The 21,417-nt window shown below is 37.4% G+C and overlaps 1 protein-coding gene across 4 annotated transcripts in view; it reads left to right on the top strand.

The window, feature by feature from the left end:
* Positions 1-21,417, top strand: part of LOC103705698 (MAP3K epsilon protein kinase 1-like) — a 35,074-nt gene that overhangs the window by 8,771 nt on the left and 4,886 nt on the right. For 2 of the 4 annotated variants that reach the window (XM_008789516.4, XM_039129986.1), the window contains 13 exons: positions 1,197-1,298; positions 5,481-5,612; positions 7,167-7,238; positions 7,357-7,463; positions 9,601-9,694; positions 9,870-10,256; positions 10,642-10,944; positions 11,127-11,171; positions 18,568-18,747; positions 18,908-19,003; positions 19,105-19,196; positions 19,277-19,360; positions 19,490-20,340. In XM_008789516.4, the coding sequence (XP_008787738.2) occupies positions 1,197-1,298; positions 5,481-5,612; positions 7,167-7,238; positions 7,357-7,463; positions 9,601-9,694; positions 9,870-10,256; positions 10,642-10,944; positions 11,127-11,171; positions 18,568-18,747; positions 18,908-19,003; positions 19,105-19,196; positions 19,277-19,360; positions 19,490-20,340 (2,545 nt within the window). The remainder of the gene's footprint in view (positions 1-1,196; positions 1,299-5,480; positions 5,613-7,166; positions 7,239-7,356; positions 7,464-9,600; positions 9,695-9,869; positions 10,257-10,641; positions 10,945-11,126; positions 11,172-18,567; positions 18,748-18,907; positions 19,004-19,104; positions 19,197-19,276; positions 19,361-19,489; positions 20,341-21,417) is intronic. The other 2 variants (XM_008789517.4, XM_026804113.2) reach the window with 2 other exon arrangements.

The raw sequence follows: 21,417 nt of genomic DNA, 5'->3' as shown, positions 1-21,417 counted from the left end.
CAAATATATACACACATACACACATAAATATATAAATACATACATGTATACATGCCTGTGTGTGTATCTATCAGTTTTTCAGTTTAATCATAAAAGAAAAAAATGGGAGTAGTGCAATTGTAGCCATTTTATTCGTCCAAATTTTTATCCATGTCATTTTTATTATTCTTTTTACAATGTATTTGTTTTTATTTAGTAGTTATATTGAACTTAATTATCGTAGGATGTTTTTTGTTTTTCATGTCTTCTTACATGGACCCTAAGGTAATAAAAGCAATAGTTGATTAAATGACCATTTTTATATACAAATTTTTATATTGTTTGTCATCATTTTCGTGTTTCATAGTTCATGAGCTAGTATTTTGGGTGCGTAAAATGATTTTAAAAAAGGTTAAAATGTGTATCAAATTCACTTGTTAAATACTTGATTTCCACATGAAACACGAACCAAACCTGACCTTTCTTTGGTCCAACATTAGGTATGGGTATGAATATTTAATTGGGTTTTGCACTGGATCTAACCAATCTATTTGGGTCCAAATGTGGTTATTGCTGAACTTGACCTGAGTCGGACCCACTGTCACCACTATATATGGGGTTATTCTGTGCTAGGACTCAAGTCCCGGCGGGACGCCCTGTAGGATATTGGGATGGGGTACCATCCCAAGTGTTGGGATAGGACCATGCCGCCCTTGTCCAGCGTCCCAATCAACACGTCTTGGGACATGCCCTGTTCCAAGCATCTGGATGGGGCGGGACGGCGGCACATCCCTTTCCATAGGAAAATCAGGACAGCCCCATCCCACGGGATTTAAGACCTTGATTGTGTTTATATGTACATCTTGCAAATTCCAACTTGTAGGTACACATTGACGGCATGCATGCACCAATAGACGGAGGAATTGAAGAAGGCACTCTTATTTTTTAGCATCGGTATCTGCTCTTGAAAAACTTAGTGCATCAGCCATTTGAATGTAAACATTCAAATTTAGTATTGTTCACCTTTCATTCATTAGTTCTGTCATTAGTTCTAAACTTCTAATGCTATGAAATTTTTTTTCTTGCATTAAGTATTCATTTTTTTAGGTTAACAATAGAAAACTTTCCTTTTATTTTTTTCAATCTTTTTAAAGCTTGCTTTTTTTTAAAAAAATTCCTTTTAATCATTCTGATCTCTTTAATAAATATTCTTTTAGGGTCTTGTTAAGCTTGCTGACTTTGGCGTTGCGACAAAATTAACTGAAGCAGATGTAAACACACATTCAGTGGTTGGAACCCCATATTGGATGGCCCCTGAGGTAACATGATAAATTGCATCCTGGACATCTTTACTTTAATCTGATTTGTATCATTTTATAGTATATAGTGCAAAAGCTTTGCCTTTATGGTATCCTGGAGATTTCTTTACAGCACATGGAATCAAACTTCTTAAGGAAGAAAAGATGGTGACAGTTTAAAGATAGATATCTATCAACACTATTTTGTAGCACTATGAAACTCATGTTTTTGGATGAAAGTAAAGAAATGAACATCATTGCGTAGATGAATAAGAACAGAATACAACTTCTTCCTTGGTCAAGGGTTTAATCCCGGTATTGGTACCTATCCCGGTCTAGTCCAAAGTCGGATGGTATTGGGATGATCCTGTGTTGACTCTTGGGAAGGCTTGCATCCTAGTATGGTATTGAGATGCCTCCTCTTTTTTTCTTCCGTTTTTATTTTGTTTATATTTTCTACATTAGTTTTGTATTTTTTCGCAAATATTTAGAAGTTTTTAGGCACTTAATTAGAATTTTTAAGCAGATGGTTGGACTTCTGGTGCTGGTGCAGGTACTAGCATCTGTGGTTTAAAGAAAATATGATAACTAACAATATATTTAATCAAATCACCACTTTATCAATTATATTATGATCAAGAAAGCATCAATTTGAAGTAAAATAATAATTCGTTTTTCTTCTTGCATTTATTATTCTATTATTTTTTCTAGTCATTGCTTCTGCAAATAATATAATTTTAGAAAAAAATAAAATTCACATTAAAAGTTAAAATAAGGTGTTCGAGATTGATGCCTTCCCTATGACATGTTCCAATTTCTTGTCAAACAGAAAAAGGTTGGCATGATTTTTCCTTATTTTCTTTATTTTTGGCAATGGCAAAATGGAAGAGGAAAGAAAGGTTGGATATGCTTATTAGAGTTGCACAACAATTCTGGTGTAGGAAAGTTTGGATTTGAGAGGAGGCCGTATATGAAGACCTCCTCTCACATCTTCCTCTCGTTTCTCTCCTCTTTCTCCTCTTTCTGACTTTTTCCCTGTGTTAACCTCTCTCATGTGCGAGTCCGAACAAAAAAAATAAATAAAGAGCATGTTGTTCTCTTTTATTCGACATATGTTTGCCCTAGTTGGTACCAGGCTACCAGCTAACTTGGTCTCAGTTAGTTTTAGCCGTATTCACTTGGACGAGTCAGGATGAGCTAACCCAAGAGAGAATAGGTGTCCCGAGGGCATTTGAGGACCCAATTCCTTATTGGAGCAGCATGATACTAGTTGGATGGACTGATATTGATTGTGTCTTGGATCATTGGCTTTGGTTGTGGATATATCAAATGTGCTATATTAGGTCTACATGTCCTGGATCTAATACGTCATTTCAATAAGTGAAAACAAATAAAGGGCATGGAAATTTTTGAATTGGTAGTTATATATACTATTGTATCCAGCTACATCCTTGGCGAAATTAAGTGGTGAAAATGAAATGGAAGAATATAGTTTCGAATTGAAACCTTAATAGAAATGGACAACTTGCTCTTTTGATTAAAGAGCTGAAATATTTATTGCTGGAACACAATTGTTTATGTTGTATATATATTAACATCTTGCATGAGAGGACTATAGACTGTTGCAATGGTATAGTTTAGGCAATTGCCCTTTGTAGTGGATTATAACATTATGATGTTAAATAATTACTTATATAATTCCATCGAAGTCATTCATATTGATGACTTAAATGTTACATGTTTAAGCCCTTTATTTCTTATGACAAAAGTTGAAGTTGGATATCATTTATTTTATATGCAGTAATCCATTTGTTTTCAACTATTGAAGGTGGATAGGACTATTGTTCATGAAGTTGGCTTCCATCTGACCTTTGGGCTTTTAGATCTCATAGCCAGAGTTTCCCTTGCCCTTTGAGCATGCCACTGGCATTGCACTAAAACAAACTAAGAAGGGGATTCAAGCATTCGTGATTAGTGATGGAAGGCCTCATAGTTATTATTTATCAACGTTTAGCCATGGTAAAACGGTTGTTAGAATGGAAGGAAATTTGGGTGGAGGTAGAAACTTAGGGTTTAGAATATGATTAAGTGTCTAGGACGGTTTTAAACAAAATGGTGTGGTGATAACTCACTATTAGACCTAGGCCTAGCTAAGTTAGGCAAGGACATAACTCGGCATCAAGCCTTATAATATTGGCCTTTTCTAGGCCTACTCAGGACTCGTATATGAAGATTGAGCTCAGTTATAATCTTCTTTCCAAAGCTTGGGCATGACATTACTTGACCTTTGAGGGTGGAGATAGGAGGACCTTAACAGTTGGAATCTTTCACCCATGGTAGCGCATCCACTTTAGAATCATCTAGGAATTTTGAACCCAGCACCCACTACCTAAATGCTTCCTTCAAATGTTTCTAAGATATCTGTTTTGCTGTTCCCGATTTTGGCAATGAAGAGGAGGACAAGGGAGGCAGCAGGAGTCAGAGTACAGGCAAGAGGGGGGTGGGGAGGGTAGGGAGAAGGGTGGTAGGGAGGATAGATTGGGAGACAAGGAAGAGAAGTGAGGAGATGATTGAGAGGGTGGTGGAGGCATCTGATGCAGTAGGAGAGGTTAGGAGATGTAAAAAATGGGGAAGATAGGAATATATCTATATCTTAATTACCTGAAGCAGGAGTGGATTCAAGTGCAGGTTAGGGGGTCAGATTTCTCGAAAAATTTTAGAATAAGAAAATGCTCAGGAAGTACATGTTAGTATGAGATTCCCAAGAGGTTCAAAGCAAGTGCAACACCCTAGCCAGAAGTTTCTTGCTACCAAGACCTGGAGGTCAAAAGTTGAAATAGATGTCTTGGATGGATGGCCAAATGTCAAACAAGAGGGGCTGTCAAGCAAATTGGGTGGGAACTTGTAGGTGCTTCGGTAGTATGTGTTAACATTTACCTTGTATAGTTTTGAAAACATATATTTATTATGTATATTATATTTTAATAATAAGCTAATGTATTATTTTTTCTAGGCCAGGCTATGCGATGGCAATGTAATTTTTGTTATGCCCAAGCCTACAATCTGATCGGGCCCAAAACTTTAGGCCTTGCCCAACATGCTTTGCTTAAAATGAATACTTAGGCATTGTGAGTTGGCCTATGATGACCTAGCAACACTCTTTCAGGTTAACCATAGTAACTAAGCTTATGGTGAGTATCGAAATCATCATTATCAATCCGCCTTCTTCCGTCAAAAATAGTGTTGGATGTATTGCCAAAAAAAGTTGAGAAGGCTCCGTTGATGGACCGAGCACATCTTATCACTGGCTGTCGGCCTCTTCTATACTTGGCAATGACAATTTGCTAAAGAAAGGGCCTACCATGAAATCTACATGGCTGTCAGAATGTTGGTATATCTAGCTTACCAATCATGGTTATAAGCTAATGCAAGTAGCATGACTCCAAGATTTTCATAGACATGCAAAGTCTAGATGAAAGGGTGAGATAACACCTTCTAATATTGGGACCTGTGTTTGTCCCAAAGGCACAAAGAAGCAAAGAGTGGAAGTGTGAATGTTTTCTGAGGTGTATGTGACATCTAAATTAGAAGGTTCTGTTATGAAGCCCACTCTAATAACTTCTTTTTTTGCAACCATCTTGGGGGCCTATAGCTTTTTTCATGTTTATATTTAGACATCTCATTTTTGTTTCCCTGTGATATGCACTTTGCCCTTAACCTGTTTTTTCCCCTTTTTTCCCTTCTTTTTGATGCTTACAACATTAAGCTTATGCTCTCTTCATTTATGTCATCTTTATTACCTTGCATTATCTGTTAAGGTATTGCAAATTGTGGTATTTGAGCAAACTCTCACATTTTCTACCCTAGAAAAGAGATTGCAAACTTCCACTCTGATGCACACACATGTATGCATGCATGTCTTTAGGTACAAGTTTTAATGTATAAGTAGTGTTTATCTATAATTAGTGTATGTATCTATGTGTTACCTAACTTTCCTCTTGAGTGCTACTCTAGCATTTATTACATTAGAATCTGAAAGACCAAACTAATTGTTTTACTAAACATCCTTCTTGTGGTTCTTAATTCTATATTAAACTTTAGCTAACATAAATCTTCTGAGTTCCATCTCTATGTGGTCTCTGCAAATTACTAGTTGGTTTCCATCTGTTTGCCATATTGCTTTATAATCATCAATTTTTACAGGTTATTGAAATGTCTGGGGTTTGTGCTGCATCAGACATCTGGAGTGTTGGCTGCACTGTCATTGAGTTACTCACATGTGTTCCTCCATATTATGATCTTCAACCTATGCCTGCACTTTTTCGAATTGTTCAGGTTTTCTCTAAATACCTTTTCTTTATTGTGTGTGGTACAAGTGCACACATGTGTTTGCATCCATATGTATGCTTCTATCATTGCATTATTAATTTTTAGTTTTCATTTTGTCTTACACCATTGTTGGTGCTTCTTGGATAATTTGCAAAGATCATGGAAGAAAATATTTTCACAAATTTTACCAAAGGCATTTCGTATTATCAATATGTGAGGTCAGGCTTCTAGTGAGATAGAGGGCACGCCCATGATGTTAAAGATGTTGTATCATAGGCTGGAGGGCTAATGTTCCTTCTTTTGCTGATGATTATCATATACTTTATGTTGGGGTATATGCCAGGTAATGTTGTATGAAAAAGTACTAAGATATGCCAGTTTGCTTAATGGTTGAAGTATGAATATGACAACAATATCATGTGGGTGCCAGAAAATTTCCTTTGTAAACTATGATGCCCTGGACACCTTCATCTGTTGGTCCTAAGAAGTGTGCCAAAAGAGTCTGATTTCCTTGTTGACATTTAGCTGTCAAACCAGGTGCAGATTCAGATGCAAAAGTCAGCAGCTACAACCTACATTTAGGTCAAGTAATCATGCCAAACTCTTCTTTTATAGGCAGGTGAGATAATAAAATGTGAATATGAGGACTAGAGTTTAGTTTTTGCAAGAAAGGGATAAAATTCTATAGGATGACAAGGTCTTGGATCATGGAGAAATTATTCCTTTATTCTTTGGTATAGCTGTTCTAGCTGTGATCTGTTGAAGTTCTTGAGAGTTTCACAATTGGCTCTGAACTTGATGTAAGCCCTGTACAGATTGCAGTAGAGTCTTGGCCAAGGCAACTTTAAGCAGTAGTCTGGATTTAGATGCTATCTAGAAAGCAAATTGGCAGGTGGGGAAGCTAGCTTATTATCGAAGTCATTTAAGCTAATGCAATTAAGCAACAACCCTTCTTGGAAAGAGTATGATGGAGGGCAGTAGAAGGAGATTAGAAAAGTAGCAGCCATGATTTATTCATGGAACCTGCAAAAAACTTTGCATGTAAACATTATATTTTGCAAGTTCAACTTTTCAAAGAAAATATTTATGACAAATTTGAGAAAATTTCAATAATTATTCAGTAGTTGAAGAAGATTGTTACAAGGTTTCTTTTGGGCTGCTCCCAATATTTGGTCATCTGCTTAAGTTGTTATTATAATTTTTATATAATTTCTAATCTAGCCCACTCTAGACTAGCTCTTTTTCATGTCATGCGCACACATTTGGTTCTAGGTCAAATGGTTTACAGTTTAGATCAAAGTCATTATAATCCTTTTGCAGCCTAGCACCCACATTTCTTTTCCAATTTCTCTTACTTTCTATGAAATTCACAAAACATCTCTTTGTAATTTTTGTTTTTTTGTTTTTGTTTTTATGTGTTTGTATTTTTCTTTTTTTGGAAGTGTTAGTGGACTTTCTGATTTGAATAACTTTTTTTTGGCTACTTTTAAGTGTTTCTTGGACATTTTCTTTAAAAATTATTTCCTGGACATACGACATACTTAAGGTATTATTTTTCAGGATGTACATCCTCCAATACCTGAAGGCCTGTCACCTGACATTACTGACTTTCTCCGTCAATGTTTTAAAAAGGTAATGCACTAAATTGTTATCACCTCAGGTTGTTTATAATTAAGAGCAAATCTCACCCACCCAGTCCACTATTTGTCATCCATTTAGTCCCTCTTCTAACTTTAGAAAGTCAATTTAGGATGCAATGCAAAGACCGGATGCAAAGACATTGTTGCAGCACCCATGGATCCAAAACTCAAGACGTGCTTTGCCATCCTCTCTGCGACAAACAGGTGGATCAATTAGGTAAGTAATGGTGATTGTCAATGCAGTGTAATTTGCCTAAGAAAATAAATACAAGATCTAATCCGCCCTCCCCATATATAATTTACGGACATTGTTGGCTGCTTAATACGATCATTGTTTTCTTCTTTCTTTGCTCAAACATAAAGCTTTCTTGAGAGAATAAATTCAGTGGAGCTAATGTAAGGGAATGCTCATACAAAAGCCATTTGTTATCATTTTTATAGTAAGATACTTTTATTCATGTGCAAGAATTCTTTTTTCCATTATAGTTTGAACTTTGAACAGTAATGTTCTTAAATCTGGATGTGAGGCCAAAAGGCTTGGATAGAATTGTTAAATGTACTCAGTTTGTGACAGTGGACAGGTATTATGACTGATAATATCTCAGGTTAGGCTACTTGGAGCAAGGGCAGGCTGAACCTTTAAACACTATTCTAGATTGACGATTTTGAATCAGCTCCTGGCATAGGATTTCTGTGAAAATTTTAGGTCTGGCTGGAGCCTGGCTCGAATCCTATACTCATAGATTTGAGTCTAGTTGTAGCCCACCTGGTGGAGAAATGCTTGATTGGGTTGTAGATGAGGCAGGAGTGGGCTGGGGAAGCGTTCCCATATTGGTTGCTATTGGGAGGGAAGGGTGGGGGATCATGGTGATAGGTCAGGCCTTAACACATATAAAGTCTATATATGTTTTTATGTATTTGTAAGTATTGTTCATAATATTATGAAAGATTCAAGCCAGACCACGTTGCCGGTACTATTTGGACCTAAAATTGAATCCATGATTGGCCCAAAAAGATCAATTTTGTTCAATGCAGGCCTGATTAAGTCTCAGCCCCATGGACCTCATGCTTTGTGGGCCCATTATCAGCTGAAATGTATATTTAGTTTTAACAAAACATGTATGGAATTAGGCTTGTGGTGTATCAGGTTTAGTGGTGGCAATGCCTAACCATTTAACCCGTTTAACTTGATTCAACCTCTTGTTGGTTGCATTAGGATACATGTTTGCTAAAATGGTCAGGTTCGGATATGAGTTTGTTTGCTAAAATGGTCAGGTTTGGATATGAGTTTTTGATTGGTTTAATAAACAGATCAGATTCGTATTGACAGATTTTTGATCTATCTTGTATCCGATCTGATCCGTATCTAGTCCAACCCGATTGCCATCCCTATTTGAATTTCATATCATATGCCAAACTCTATTTTGAAATGACAGTTCTATACATGGTCTGCTGTGCCGGTATTGGCCCCTGGACCGGTTGCCCGGCAACACGGGTCGGTATGGGCCCACGCCGTGCCGTGCTGTGCCGGGCATGTATCGACACAGTAGAAGAGGCGGGGGAGAGGAAGAACGAGAGTGGAAAAGAGAGAGAAGGGGGAGGCCGATGGAGGCGGACGAAGAGGAGGCGGAGGGCCGGGAAGCCGCCGCGCAGAGGCGGAGGCCGGGGAGCTGCCGGGGAGCCAAGGAAGAAGGGCTTTGCTCCTGTCTCTGGTTTCGTTCGAAATAGGGACTGGATGGGACCTATTTTATTTTTGAGGTTTTTAAGTGAAAGTCGGCAAACCCATTGCAGACTTAATTTTTTTAAATCCCCTCTGGCCCCTATTTTGAATGAAACAGGGGACCGGAGCGGAGCCCTTCTTCCGCGGCTCCCTACTTTGCGCGGCAGCTCCCCGACCGGCCTCCGCCGGTTGGCCTCGACCTCTCTCTCCCTCCCCCGTTCTCTCTCTCTCTCTCTCTCTTTTCCTCTTTTTCCTTCTCCCTCTCCATCGCCGGTCTCATTTTGCCGGAACCGTCCCGGTCCGTGGCCGGTACGGCTCAGGACGCCCCGAACTAGGTGGTTCGGGACGGTTCCGCCGCCCGTGGCTCTATATCATATTATATTATACTACTGCAGCCTGCAACATTATTTTCTTTTTTTTCTGCATGTACCTATGCTATCCAATGGTGATATATCATAAACATTTGAACTTGTTTATTTCTGGATTTGCTCCTTACTAAAGGAACCTTTGCTGCCATATCCCATAATTGAGTTGCATCCTCCCTTCGCGATGCACTGTTGTTAGGTTTAGCTCCAAATTCATTGAAAACCAACTTGCCAGTTTCCAGGCTGTCTACTGACTGGTGCCATTTCAGGAACATTGATGAAGATGCTGCCATGGCTGATGACAACTTAAGCGGGGATAACCAAACTGGCAATGAAAGACCATCCATAGAGAAAAAAAAGATAGTATGTCTTTCTACGATGATTAACATTTCTCTTAATGCATGATTATGACCGAGCAAACGTCATATAGACATTTAAATGAATTCAATCAGGCTTTCTTAGTTTGGATTTTATATTCTCAATCAGCCATTGTTCAGGTTATAACAAACTGATGCCTCCTTGTGCTATCATGCTTCAGGAAGAGTCTGAAAAAGAGCTCTTGACTACTGATTCTATTGAAAGGAATGGGACCGATGAAGATCTCAGTTTAAAGTGTAACCTTGCTCAGAATACCTGTTCAGACGGTGCAGAAAATATAGTTGATGATATGCTTTCTGCTAAAGATCCTACTCTAGTTTTCCATGAAAAGCCATCATTAGGATCTTTTTCTGCCAGAGCAGCTTCTCCCAGTAACCCGGATGAGTTATTGCATAATATGATGGTCACAAATGGGGCTCAAGACATTCCAGAGTTGAGAAGAGAAAATGCTGGAGATGTAGAACATGAAGGTGAAGGAGGCTCAAGACTTGATGAAAGTAGTTTATTTTCCTTTGGACCAGGAATACAAAACGTTGGTTCTCAAAAGGTGAAATTTTCATCAACATTTTTCTCATTATATCTCTTCCTGATAATCAGAGCTGGTGATTGTCTTTTTTTGCCCTCAATTGCATTTATTGTGACAGTTTAGCTGTTGCATCTATCATAGATTAGTTATGTTCCAAATCGACATGCTCATTCGTTGGTCATATCATTAAAAAAGTTAACTTGAAAGAAGTTGGGAGGAACCAATTCCATGGTTATATGTTTATGATTTATTATCTTAAATATCTTGTGCGGCTTTCTTCCATGTACTCTGCATTGAGATACAACACAAATCTTATTCAAATGATCGTCAATAAGATGTATGTTTCTGAAATGAATATCATTTTCCTTTAAATTTCTTATAACTAACTATCGTGACCTATCCGAAGGTTGTAAAGCCAACAGTTCATGGAAGTAATGAGCTGAGTAGGTTTAGTGACACACCAGGAGATGCTTCCTTGGATGATTTATTTCAACCATTGGATAGACAGAGAGATCAAGGTTCTGAAGCTTCAACATCTGCTGCTGCCCAAGGAAATGCAGTCATGTATGATGGTGGGAAAAATGATTTAGCAAAAGAACTCAAAGCTAGGATGGCTCATAAGCAGATGGAAAATGAAACAGGACGGAGAAATGGTGGAAAGCTTCTAGAAATTGTGATGGGTCTGGGGAAAGATGTGATCGATATTGATGTATGTCTTTTCAGTTCTAAACACATTTGTTTCTTCAGAGGCTCTTTTAATTTAATTTGCACTGTGCACCTGTACATGTCTGTGATATTTGTTAAGAAGATACAGTGTTCAAAATTTTGATTAGTAACCTTCATTTGTTAATATCTGACATTGTTATTGCTCTGTTTTAATTCTTTTGACAGGTCTTTGATGAAAACTTGCCTGCAGACAACCTATTTCCCCTACAGGTGCTCATTTTTTATACTAAAATTGAAATTACTTCAGCTGATGTGGGATGTCATAACTACTTTTCAGATGATTATCCTATCTGAATCTAATAATATACATGACTGAATTTCTGAGTGTATTGGCTATTCAATGATTCGTTTTTAAATGTCTGTGTTTTAATCTGAGTTTGCCGTCTCGGTACCGGTGCCACACTGGCATAGTATCGATACGGCACGGTACGCGGTTTTTTTACGTACCGATTGTCGGTACGCCACCGGTATTGGTACTGGTTCCGAACCGGTATGGTATGATATGTCCGGCACCGTCCGGTTCGGTACGGTATGGCATGCCATGGTTTTAATGGGCATATCATGAATTTGTGCACTAAGCAGTTGAAGATAATCTTTTTCTCTAAAGACAATCAAATGCATTCTCTAATATTTCTAGAGGACACTTGAGGAGGCTAGATAAGCGCATAAGTTATCTACATATGGTTCATGGTTCCTTCAACTAATGTGTGACCCTTTGTCCAAGAGCAAGTTAGATGCATTTGTCGGGTGCTACTAAAAGTGATATATTGAATGTATTATTATTTGGAGACACCATCCTTACAATCTAAAAGACCATTTTGGCCTTGTTTTGTGCCGTCATGTGATAATTAAAACCAGACAGTTTTGTGCCATTCTGTAACTACAGTTCAGTATGTAACCTTGCCCTCATCTTATCAATCAACTTTTTGTCATTTGCAAATGACTAAAAGCATTAATACCCGTTCAATGTCAGCAATAAATTTGTCATATATGACTGCCAAAAAATAAATTCATCATTTACAAGCACAAAATGTCATGCCTTGTAATCTGGCTCTGCCAGGTTCCAAGGGTGACTACAATTGCATTAACGACTTGCCTTTAATTCAATATGTTGTCATGGAAGCATTACCATTCCCAAATCAAACTTCAAGTCATGTAATTATAAGATAAGTGGCCGTTGATTGAACAAGGCAAACTAAAATTTTGTCCAACTTAAGCTTATAACAAGTTTTGAAACCAAACCAAGATTTTTTTTCATTCCATTATTTTATAATATGCAAAATGATTCATTTTAAGGCAAATATTTTATCCGTCAATATAGGTAGATTGCAGAATTCTCTCCTTAATTTACTGATGCAGTCATTCTACAGGCCTTTTCTTAAGATACACAAAAAAGGATCTAGCTCTTTCTTTTGTAGTAGTACCTTTACTATGTACACCAAAAGCACTTTAAGCTTGTTAATAGCCTCATGCCAATCAGCTTTTCGCTCTGAAGTACATCATTCAATGGTGAGCTACACAACTTAGCAAGTATCCAAACATAGTGAACAACATAGTGTTAGGAAAAATAAAACAATGGAAGTACATGCTTATTAAAACACAGTAATTAACAAACAATATCTTATAGGAGATTAAATAGGTACATTTATCCTCCTCAAAGAAAGTTGCATTTATCAATATTTCATTGTTCCGAAACAAGGGAATGCTTTTGAAACAATTAATATCATCAAGATATATGCCTTTTTTTGCAGAATTGTTGAAAACGCTTGTTTGGTGAAACATTGGAATACACTTAGAAACATTTGAATACGCTGGGATGCATTTGAAAACACTCGAATATACTGAAAACTTCTAAACACTTATTTATGATTGTTTCAATACCAACTGATCGGTAATCTACTATGGTACCTGTTGTGGTTCAAATTTGGCCCGAGGGTGACCACGCTGGAGGAGTCGAGGGAGCCGCCAAAGTGTCGAGGCAGAGGGTGAGCCACCTCCTGCGCGACGGCGTACCTGCACAAAGCCTCACCGGTGGTTCCGGTGAGGGCCCTCCGACGCTCAAGTTAGAATGGATCTTAGTTGGTCCAAAAGTTCCTTAGGCGTTACCTAATGGAGTCATTTATAGCCCCGATGGTGCCGCCCAGGTGGCGAAGGTATGGCCTGTTTCCATCAAGAGTGGAGATGGCGCGCAGCTAGAGCTTGCTTGAGGCACACGGCGTAGGCCGTTCTTATGAATGGTAAGGCGTTAACAGATATGGCAGGGCATGGCTAGGGAAGCAGGGCATGATCCCTATCGTGGCGTGGTCAGCAAGCAAAATATGGTGCGGTGAGGCTGCTGCAGGGCATGGCTGCAACATGTGGACGACAGGTCGGCCTTCTGAGGTTGGCTTTCTGGGCTCGGCTTTCTGGGCTCGGCCTTTTGAGGTCGGCCTTTTGGGCTCGGCCTTCCAAGCTCGACTTGGCTAGAATTGGGTGACTTCATGCCGAAAATAGGACAATCCATTTTGCCTCCCCTTAGTACCCATTGGTTAGGGGTTCACTGAAACCATTTATTATACCCACTGCTTAGGGCTTCACTGAAGATCAACCATTATTACCCGCTGGTCAGGGGTTCACTGAAGATCAACTAACTAAGGGTTCATTGATCAATAGGCCTATTAGCTAAGGGTTCATTGAGACTAACTATCATACATGCTGGTCAAGGATTCATTGATGCCAACTATTATACCTGCTGCAATGGTTCACTACATTGTGTCTCTACAGAGAGCATGAAAGCCAACAACTTGTTGGCCAGGGTCAATTATCACAATATGACTGGTCTGAAATTTTCATTTGAATTCACAACAAAATGAAACTTTTCACTTTTAGGCAATATAACGATTAATGAACTTTTTGAAGGACTAGAGTTAAAAGCAATCTCTTTTATACATTGACTTAATGCTGATAAAATAGTTGTCAAATAGTAATTCAAAACACAGATTTTTCAACATTCACTTGCGACAAAACATTCGGGAAAAAGATCAGAAAGCATAGAACTTTGATCATTTGCATATGACTAGGGTATATACCATATAAAATATCCATGTAACCAGGAACATTGTTGATATTAGAATCTATAACCTGCCTCAACTTTAGTCAGAAACAAGAAATTAGGCAATTCCTAAGGCTATGTTTGGGAGAGCTGTTAGTAGTAGAGCTTTTGGAAGTAGAGCTGTTGGAAGTAGAGTTGTTGGAAGTAGAGCATTTATAAAAAGCTGTTTGCTGTTTGGTAACTATATTTCTAAAGTGTTGTGGTACTTTAACATGTGTTTGGTAAACAAACTGAGAAAGTACTTTTATGTGACAAAATGACCATAAAGGACATTACCAGTATTATACAACAAAGCATAATAAAATATAATATGTATTAATACATAAATATATGATATAGTATAATATTAATGTAATGTAATATAATATTATTATAATATAGTACTATAACATTATGTATTATAGAATAATAATTTAATATAATATTAAATTATTTAACATAACATATCAATATATTATGATATAATGTAATATAATATTATATTTATAGTATAATACAATAATAAATATATAAAATATTATAATTATTAGTGTAAATTAATTTTTCATCCTTCTAATGATCATTTATCTCTCTAACAAATTTTTTAGCTAGGTGATAAAATTGGTTAAATAATTACTAATATTTTATTTATTTATTTATTTATTTAGATCAAATTATTTGCCACTCACTCATTATTTTTCTTTTTATTTATTATATTTAGTTATTTATTTATTTATTATTTTATTTTATTGAAATATAGAGGGGCCGCCGGCCATGGGTGGTGGCCGACATGGTGGCTGCCATCGTGGGCAGCCACGAGCTCCCAAAATAAAAAAAAAAGAAAAAAAAAGGAGAGGAAGAAGGAATAGAGGCGGCGGCGTTGAGAGGAAGAAGAAGATAGAAAGGGAGAGGGAGGGGATGGGTGAGAGAGGGAGAGGTGGGATGAGGGTTTTGGGAAAAAAAGTGAGATTTAAATGAGGGTATTTTGATTCAAAAAATAGCTTTCCGATAAAGCTGAAAACAACATTTTCGGAAAGCTCCAAATTGGAGCTTCTCCCAAAAGCTGTTTTCAGCTTCCCGCAAAAGCTGAAACAACTTTCTGAAAATTTTACCAAACACCATTTTTTATCTAAAAGTACTTTTGGAGGGTCAGAAAGTGCTTTTTGGCCCTCCAAAAGCTCCCCCAAACAGAGCCTGAATATTGAACCGTAGAAATCAAAATTTTGAATCTATATAATATCCATCACCTATTTGCTAAAATATAAATTGTCAACTATGTTTGGACACTTACCCTATAAAATATGTTCCAGAGATTAACACTGCAACTCCCCCTTTTCCTCTAGCTTGCCGCTATTCTTTCCTATATTTTCTTTCTTCACTAGCTGCTTTGTATAGGTAGCAGTGTATCACCCTCCTTTTTTTAGAAGTCTTGAAGGAGAAGGTCTCCAACTATAACATAATGGTAACTAGGTTCACGCTAAGGTTCAGCTAGGTGGCTGATATGTAAGCATGAGGTGGCTATTTTAATAAGGACTTGCCGGAGGGGTTGAGCATGAGGTGTTAGATCAAGCATGAGGTCTCAAGTATGAGTTGGTAGGTTAAGCATGAGGCACCGATCCCTACCTAAACACGAGGTAGCTTTCAAATATGAGGTAGCTGCTTCAACATTAGGTGGCCCAGGCATGTGATGGTTATTTAGTAGTAAGCATGATGTCTTCTAAACATGAGGTGGCAGTAAGCTTGAGGTTGTGATTCACTTAAGAAGCACGACGTAGAAGCCTATAAAAGTATGAGGTGTCCTACTGTTTAGTATTTGAAATATAATCCTTGCACTTTCCTTAATTGTAGTCAGAATCTCATCAACATTTTCCTTATAGTCCTTAATATCAATTACTTAATCTCATGGTAACTCCACAGAAATAACAATGCTTAATATCTATTACTTAATATCAATTACTTAACTTAATCATAAGGTAGAATGGATTAACTGAATTGTACAAGTAGTCATAAATAGAATATTGTAGCGTTGGGGCATTGCACAAAATATTCAGACATAGTGCGAAGAGTTGGTTTTAGCCATTAGTGGTTTGAAATTCCCTTGTTTTGCCACTAAACTTACATGCTTGTCACAACTCTGCATACATTATCTTCAACAATTTCATTGTACCCTTTGAGTATCAATTCTTCTTAAATGCTCATAAAATTATCTCATGTGGTGTTTTATTATATGTTATTTTCAAGTCACTAAAGACCATGTTTACATTCTTTATTCTTAAATCTTTCCATTCTTTTTGGCCAAGGAAAGAAACTAGCTTTTAAAGTTGAGCTTGGATCTGTACAGTCTTACCCATGGTCTGCTGTACCGGCCGATACAGGCCGGTACGTACCGGTCCATCCAGGGACCGGTACCGGATCAACGTGGAATCCGGTACTGGTAGCTTATCGTTGAAGAACCGGTATGGAACCGGTATGGACCGGTACGGGACCGGTATGTACCGGTCTGGGCCGCCACCAGTATGCCAACCGGTACCGGTACGGTGGACCTTGGTCTTACCCATTCTCTAATATTGTTCTTTTCTTTCCTTATTCAACCACCCTTTACCCTACCTTTATGTTGCAGATTTTTTTTTATTCCCGACATAAATGGTGTAACTTTATTCAATCCTTTATTCTTATAATCTATGTTTCTTGGACTGTTTTATTTATCTAAAGTGCAACCTATGTTCTGCAATGGATATCAATGTCATACTTGGTTATGGATCTGCATGAAGAAGTTTGTTAAATTAGAAGGTTCCAACATGTAGACTCATTACTGCATCTGACACTCATACCCAAGTCTGTTTTGCGTAGCTTATAATTGAGGACTGGGCTTATTTAATTATTTGTTGCATTCCTTCTTTTCAAGATTTAATTAACCAAGTTATTTAGTAATTCTGAAAATTTTCTCCCACCTTGTATATCCATGACATTTTTGCACCTGACTTGAGGACATCTTAAATTATCCTTTTTCTCATTCTCATTAACTCGAAGCTATCTTCCTCACTGCCTTTTGATGCCAACCAATTATCGACACGTTTAACCTTTGTAGTGACCAGGGGTGAATGAAATTCAATAAAATAATGAAGTTGTTCTTAGTTTTAAAATTCAAATTGTAGATGTTGCCACTGCCTCTTGTACTTATTGGAAGCATAATTAAACAAGTATAATATATTCATAAGAACCTAATATTTTATAAGAATTCCATTATTTACACTTGCAAACTTGTGAAATATGTCAAGTTGATGCATTTAATGCTTAATAGCTTGTACTATGTGCATATTATGTGCTATTAGAGCTAAAGCGTGTCATTGTGATATAATAAAGATACCTTCACTTCTTACTTACGCAATGTATTTGTGAAGGTGATTTGCCTTGAAATTTCCTTTACCACCCCCAAGGCCGGGGGAGGGAGAGGGTGTTGGGTTGTGAACGATCTGAAAAAACAGTTGTCTTGGCTGCTTAGGCGCCCACATTAATGTTTTGGACCATGTTTGAGTGGGAAGGATGAGATCAATTTATGAGTTATTATTCAGAATTCTAATTAGTACTTCCCATCAATTTGATATGTTTATTTATTTATTTTTTGGATTAATTCTTTGTAGATTTCTCCTTATAGCTATTGGTTTCTTGACTTTTTCTCCCTGCCATCTTGAGTTCTGATCCACTTTTTTGTACCTATTAGCCTACATATATATTAGTGCTCAATCTTGTTATTACCCTCACGTTTTAACCAACCAAGATATTTTACATAACTAATGCTCTCTTCCATAGTAATATAAAGAACAATTTGATTTTTATTAGTGCAATTTTACATGATGCATTGGAGAGTGCATGCCACTTATTCAGTTGCCACACCTTTACATACATTAAGAGTTTGTCAATTGTTGGAAATTGTAAAACCTCATTTAAACATGTATGTTTACACCTGCACAATTAGCTCTCCTTACCATGATGTGGTGTCGTGGTTTTAAAATTGTTAGGTTATTAAAAGATATGTAGTAAGTATCTTAGCATTACTTGCTTAATTGAGTTTGGGCCAAAATTCAACCTTTTTAGAAGATTATTGATGATTCTAAGGTCATGGGAACCCATTTTATCTATCAAAATATATAATATATGATTAAGAAATAGATAAGCCTTATCCAAAAATACAGTTAGTTTTATGAAGAAAGTCTAATTTTACCCACTTCCAGATGCGGATTTTACTGGATATCTGATGGTGTTCATCTGAAAATACATGTAAACTAACCTGTAGCTGTGCTACTGTTAGATATTTTTCTGATCTCCATCACTTTTCCTATTGATGGGACACTTTGCTTTTGCCCCAGAAATCTTGATTACCTGTATAATTTTTGCATTCTTGATTTATGAGATAGCATAGCCTAGTGTTTTACTCATGCATTCATATTTGACCACCTAATGTTTCTTCCTTTGAAATGCTTATTAGATCATTCTTGCTTGACCATGATATTTTTTTTTCTGTTTTGTGATATATAGTCCGTGGAATTTAGCAAATTAGTTGGGCTGCTGAAACCAGAAGCACCTGAAGATGTAATTTTGTCAGCTTGTCAAAAGCTTATGGTGTTCTTTGCTCATCGTCCTGAACAGAAACATGTTTACATGTCGCAGCATGGTTTTCTCCCACTTATGGAACTTCTTGAAGTCCCTAAAAATCGTGTAAGTACTTAACTCAGTTTGTTTTTCTATGGATTTGTCATCTGCTAGCTTGAGTAGCTTTGGATAATGCATGATGTACTGCACAAAACACTCTTATATCATAAATTCATATTCATGGTTTTCATATTTATTTTATAGCCTAAGATATTATCCTCTGAAGCTTCATCTGCAGGTCATATGCTCCGTGTTTCAAATTATCAATCATATAATCAAAGACAACATTGGTTTCCAAGAAAATGCTTGCCTTGTTGGACTTGTGAGATCAGCATTCTTGCAATATTCTATGTATTTCCTTGTCATTTTATGTTGATATTGTTTAGTGGGAATCACCATCTTGATTGCAAATTTAATTTGCAGATTCCAGTTGTAATGAACTTTGCAGTGCCTGATCGTCCTCGGGAAGTTCGTCTGCAAGCAGCTTTTTTTATCCAACAGCTTTGTCAGTCCAGGTTTAATTCTTATATGCTTTCCTAGCAAGTACAGTAATAAAATAATTGCTTTAACTGAGGGTATTTTGTTTGTTATCCAGCACCATTACATTGCAGATGTTCATTGCATGCCGAGGGATACCTGTTTTGGTGGGCTTTCTTGAGGCTGACTATGCAAAGTTCAGGTTATACTTTTTTTTCGGGTCATAATGAACACATATTCCTTTCTGTTCCATGTTCTTCAGTCTCCTATATTTTTGTGTTAAACATTGCCCGAATTTTATATGCTCAACATACAATCTGTACATCATCAGGGAAATGGTACATCTTGCTATAGATGGCATGTGGCAAGTATTTAAGTTGCAGCATTCAACACCTAGAAATGACTTTTGTCGTATAGCTGCAAAGAATGGTATACTTCTTAGACTTGTAAATACCCTTCACAGCTTGAATGAGGCAACTCGACTAGCCTCAACATCTGGTGGAGGCGTATCTCTTCCACAGAATGGTCCAGCTCCTAGACCAAGATCGGGTTCGTTGGATACAGCTTCGCACACGAGCCAGCTTGATGCTTCTAGGATTAGGCTGGACCATCCTTTGTCAGCTGTAGCTTTAGAGCCATTACATGCTTCAGCTTCTCATTCTCAGAGACCAGATGCTGTCCAGTTAGACTCTAAGCAATTTTCTGGAGATGCGGATAAGTCCCACACAAGCCACACTATAATGGAACCTTCAGCATCTTCAAAGTTTCCTGAACTTCCAACAGAAAATGTTGGCCATCTGATGAACAGAAATTTGAAGGAGCATGACCATTTGGGCTTGTGGAAGCATGATACTTCTCGAGCGGATAATGACCTACAGAGGCAGCAAAGACTCTCTAATTCTGCTGGTAGAAGTTCTACTGACAAGCCTCCAAAATATATGGAACATATATCAAACGGGCACCCTGGTTGTGCAAGTCAACCAGGATCTCAACATGATCAGATCAGGCCACTTCTAAGCCTGTTGGACAAGGAACCACCTTCTCGACATGTCTCTGGCCAGCTTGATTATGTTCGCCACCTTTCTGGGTTGGAAAGACATGAAAGTATATTGCCACTATTACATGCTTCAACTGAAAGGAAAACAAATGGCGAACTTGATCTTCTGATGGCGGAATTTGCAGGTCTTACCTATTTTTCTGATTCAGTGTACTTTAAGAGTTAAAACAGATGAAATGATGTTGATGCTTTTTATTTCTGAGAGTTCTAGATTTTAACAGATAGCATGACTGTAAGATTCTAACATGTTTTTTCTGTTATGAATTATCTGGTATAAATTCTGGCATTCTTTGACTTGTAGTTGTTCTTATTTGTAATAGTAAAAATTGTAGGAGATTCTAGTTGATGATTAATTAGCTACGTTAAAGAGAATTAGTCATAACAGATACTGGACTTCTATACCTTAAATCATGTGCATCTGTTTGTATTCCTCTGATAAACATGCATCTCAGTATTTCAGAACCACCAGGCACCTGGAACCATGCTTTGTCCCATGCTTTTATTTATTTAGACTGGAAAGATAATTACAAAATGCTTATCAGTTTTCACATTTGTTTCTATGCCAAACGTCTAGAGATCTGGTAGGCTGGTATTTACATTGCTGATTGCTGGTCCTTCTATACATAACCATTGGAAGGGTACTTAGCAGACCGAGACTATCAAACGTTTCCTGTTATGAAGTCTGTTTTGAGTATTATTGCAATTGTTAATTGTATTGTTGGACTGTTCAACAAATAACCTGAAATTATGCACTTATTTTTGTGCTGATCATGTGTGCTTTTAGTTCTAAAGGAATCAAACAGGCATATGTGGCATGACCTTGCACACAAGCACAAACACAGACAACAGTCAATTGGTTTTTTGATGCTCCGAATCTTATTATCGACGTCATATGTCGCTAATGTAACAGTGAAGCTTATTCATTCAAAAACATGCATGCATAAACATGTTTATGGATGCTGCAAATTTTATTGTGGACATCATATCTCACTTCGTTTAAATAAATGTGCCTGCATGCTCATGTGCGCGCGAGCGCGCTTGCAGAGAGAGAGAGAGAGAGAGAGAGAGAGTCCTTGATACATGCATACCTTTCTCAACCAGGCACTTCTCTTTCTTCTTCTTTTTTTTTCAATTTTTGGATGGTAATCACTGCTTGTTCAGCTTACTGGTTTTATATCCATATACCATGTACAAAATCATTT

The sequence above is a fragment of the Phoenix dactylifera genome, chromosome 9, assembly GCF_009389715.1.
Source record: "Phoenix dactylifera cultivar Barhee BC4 chromosome 9, palm_55x_up_171113_PBpolish2nd_filt_p, whole genome shotgun sequence".
NCBI classification, from domain to species: Eukaryota; Viridiplantae; Streptophyta; class Magnoliopsida; order Arecales; family Arecaceae; genus Phoenix; species Phoenix dactylifera.
This window is presented reverse-complemented; position numbering and strand designations above follow the sequence as displayed.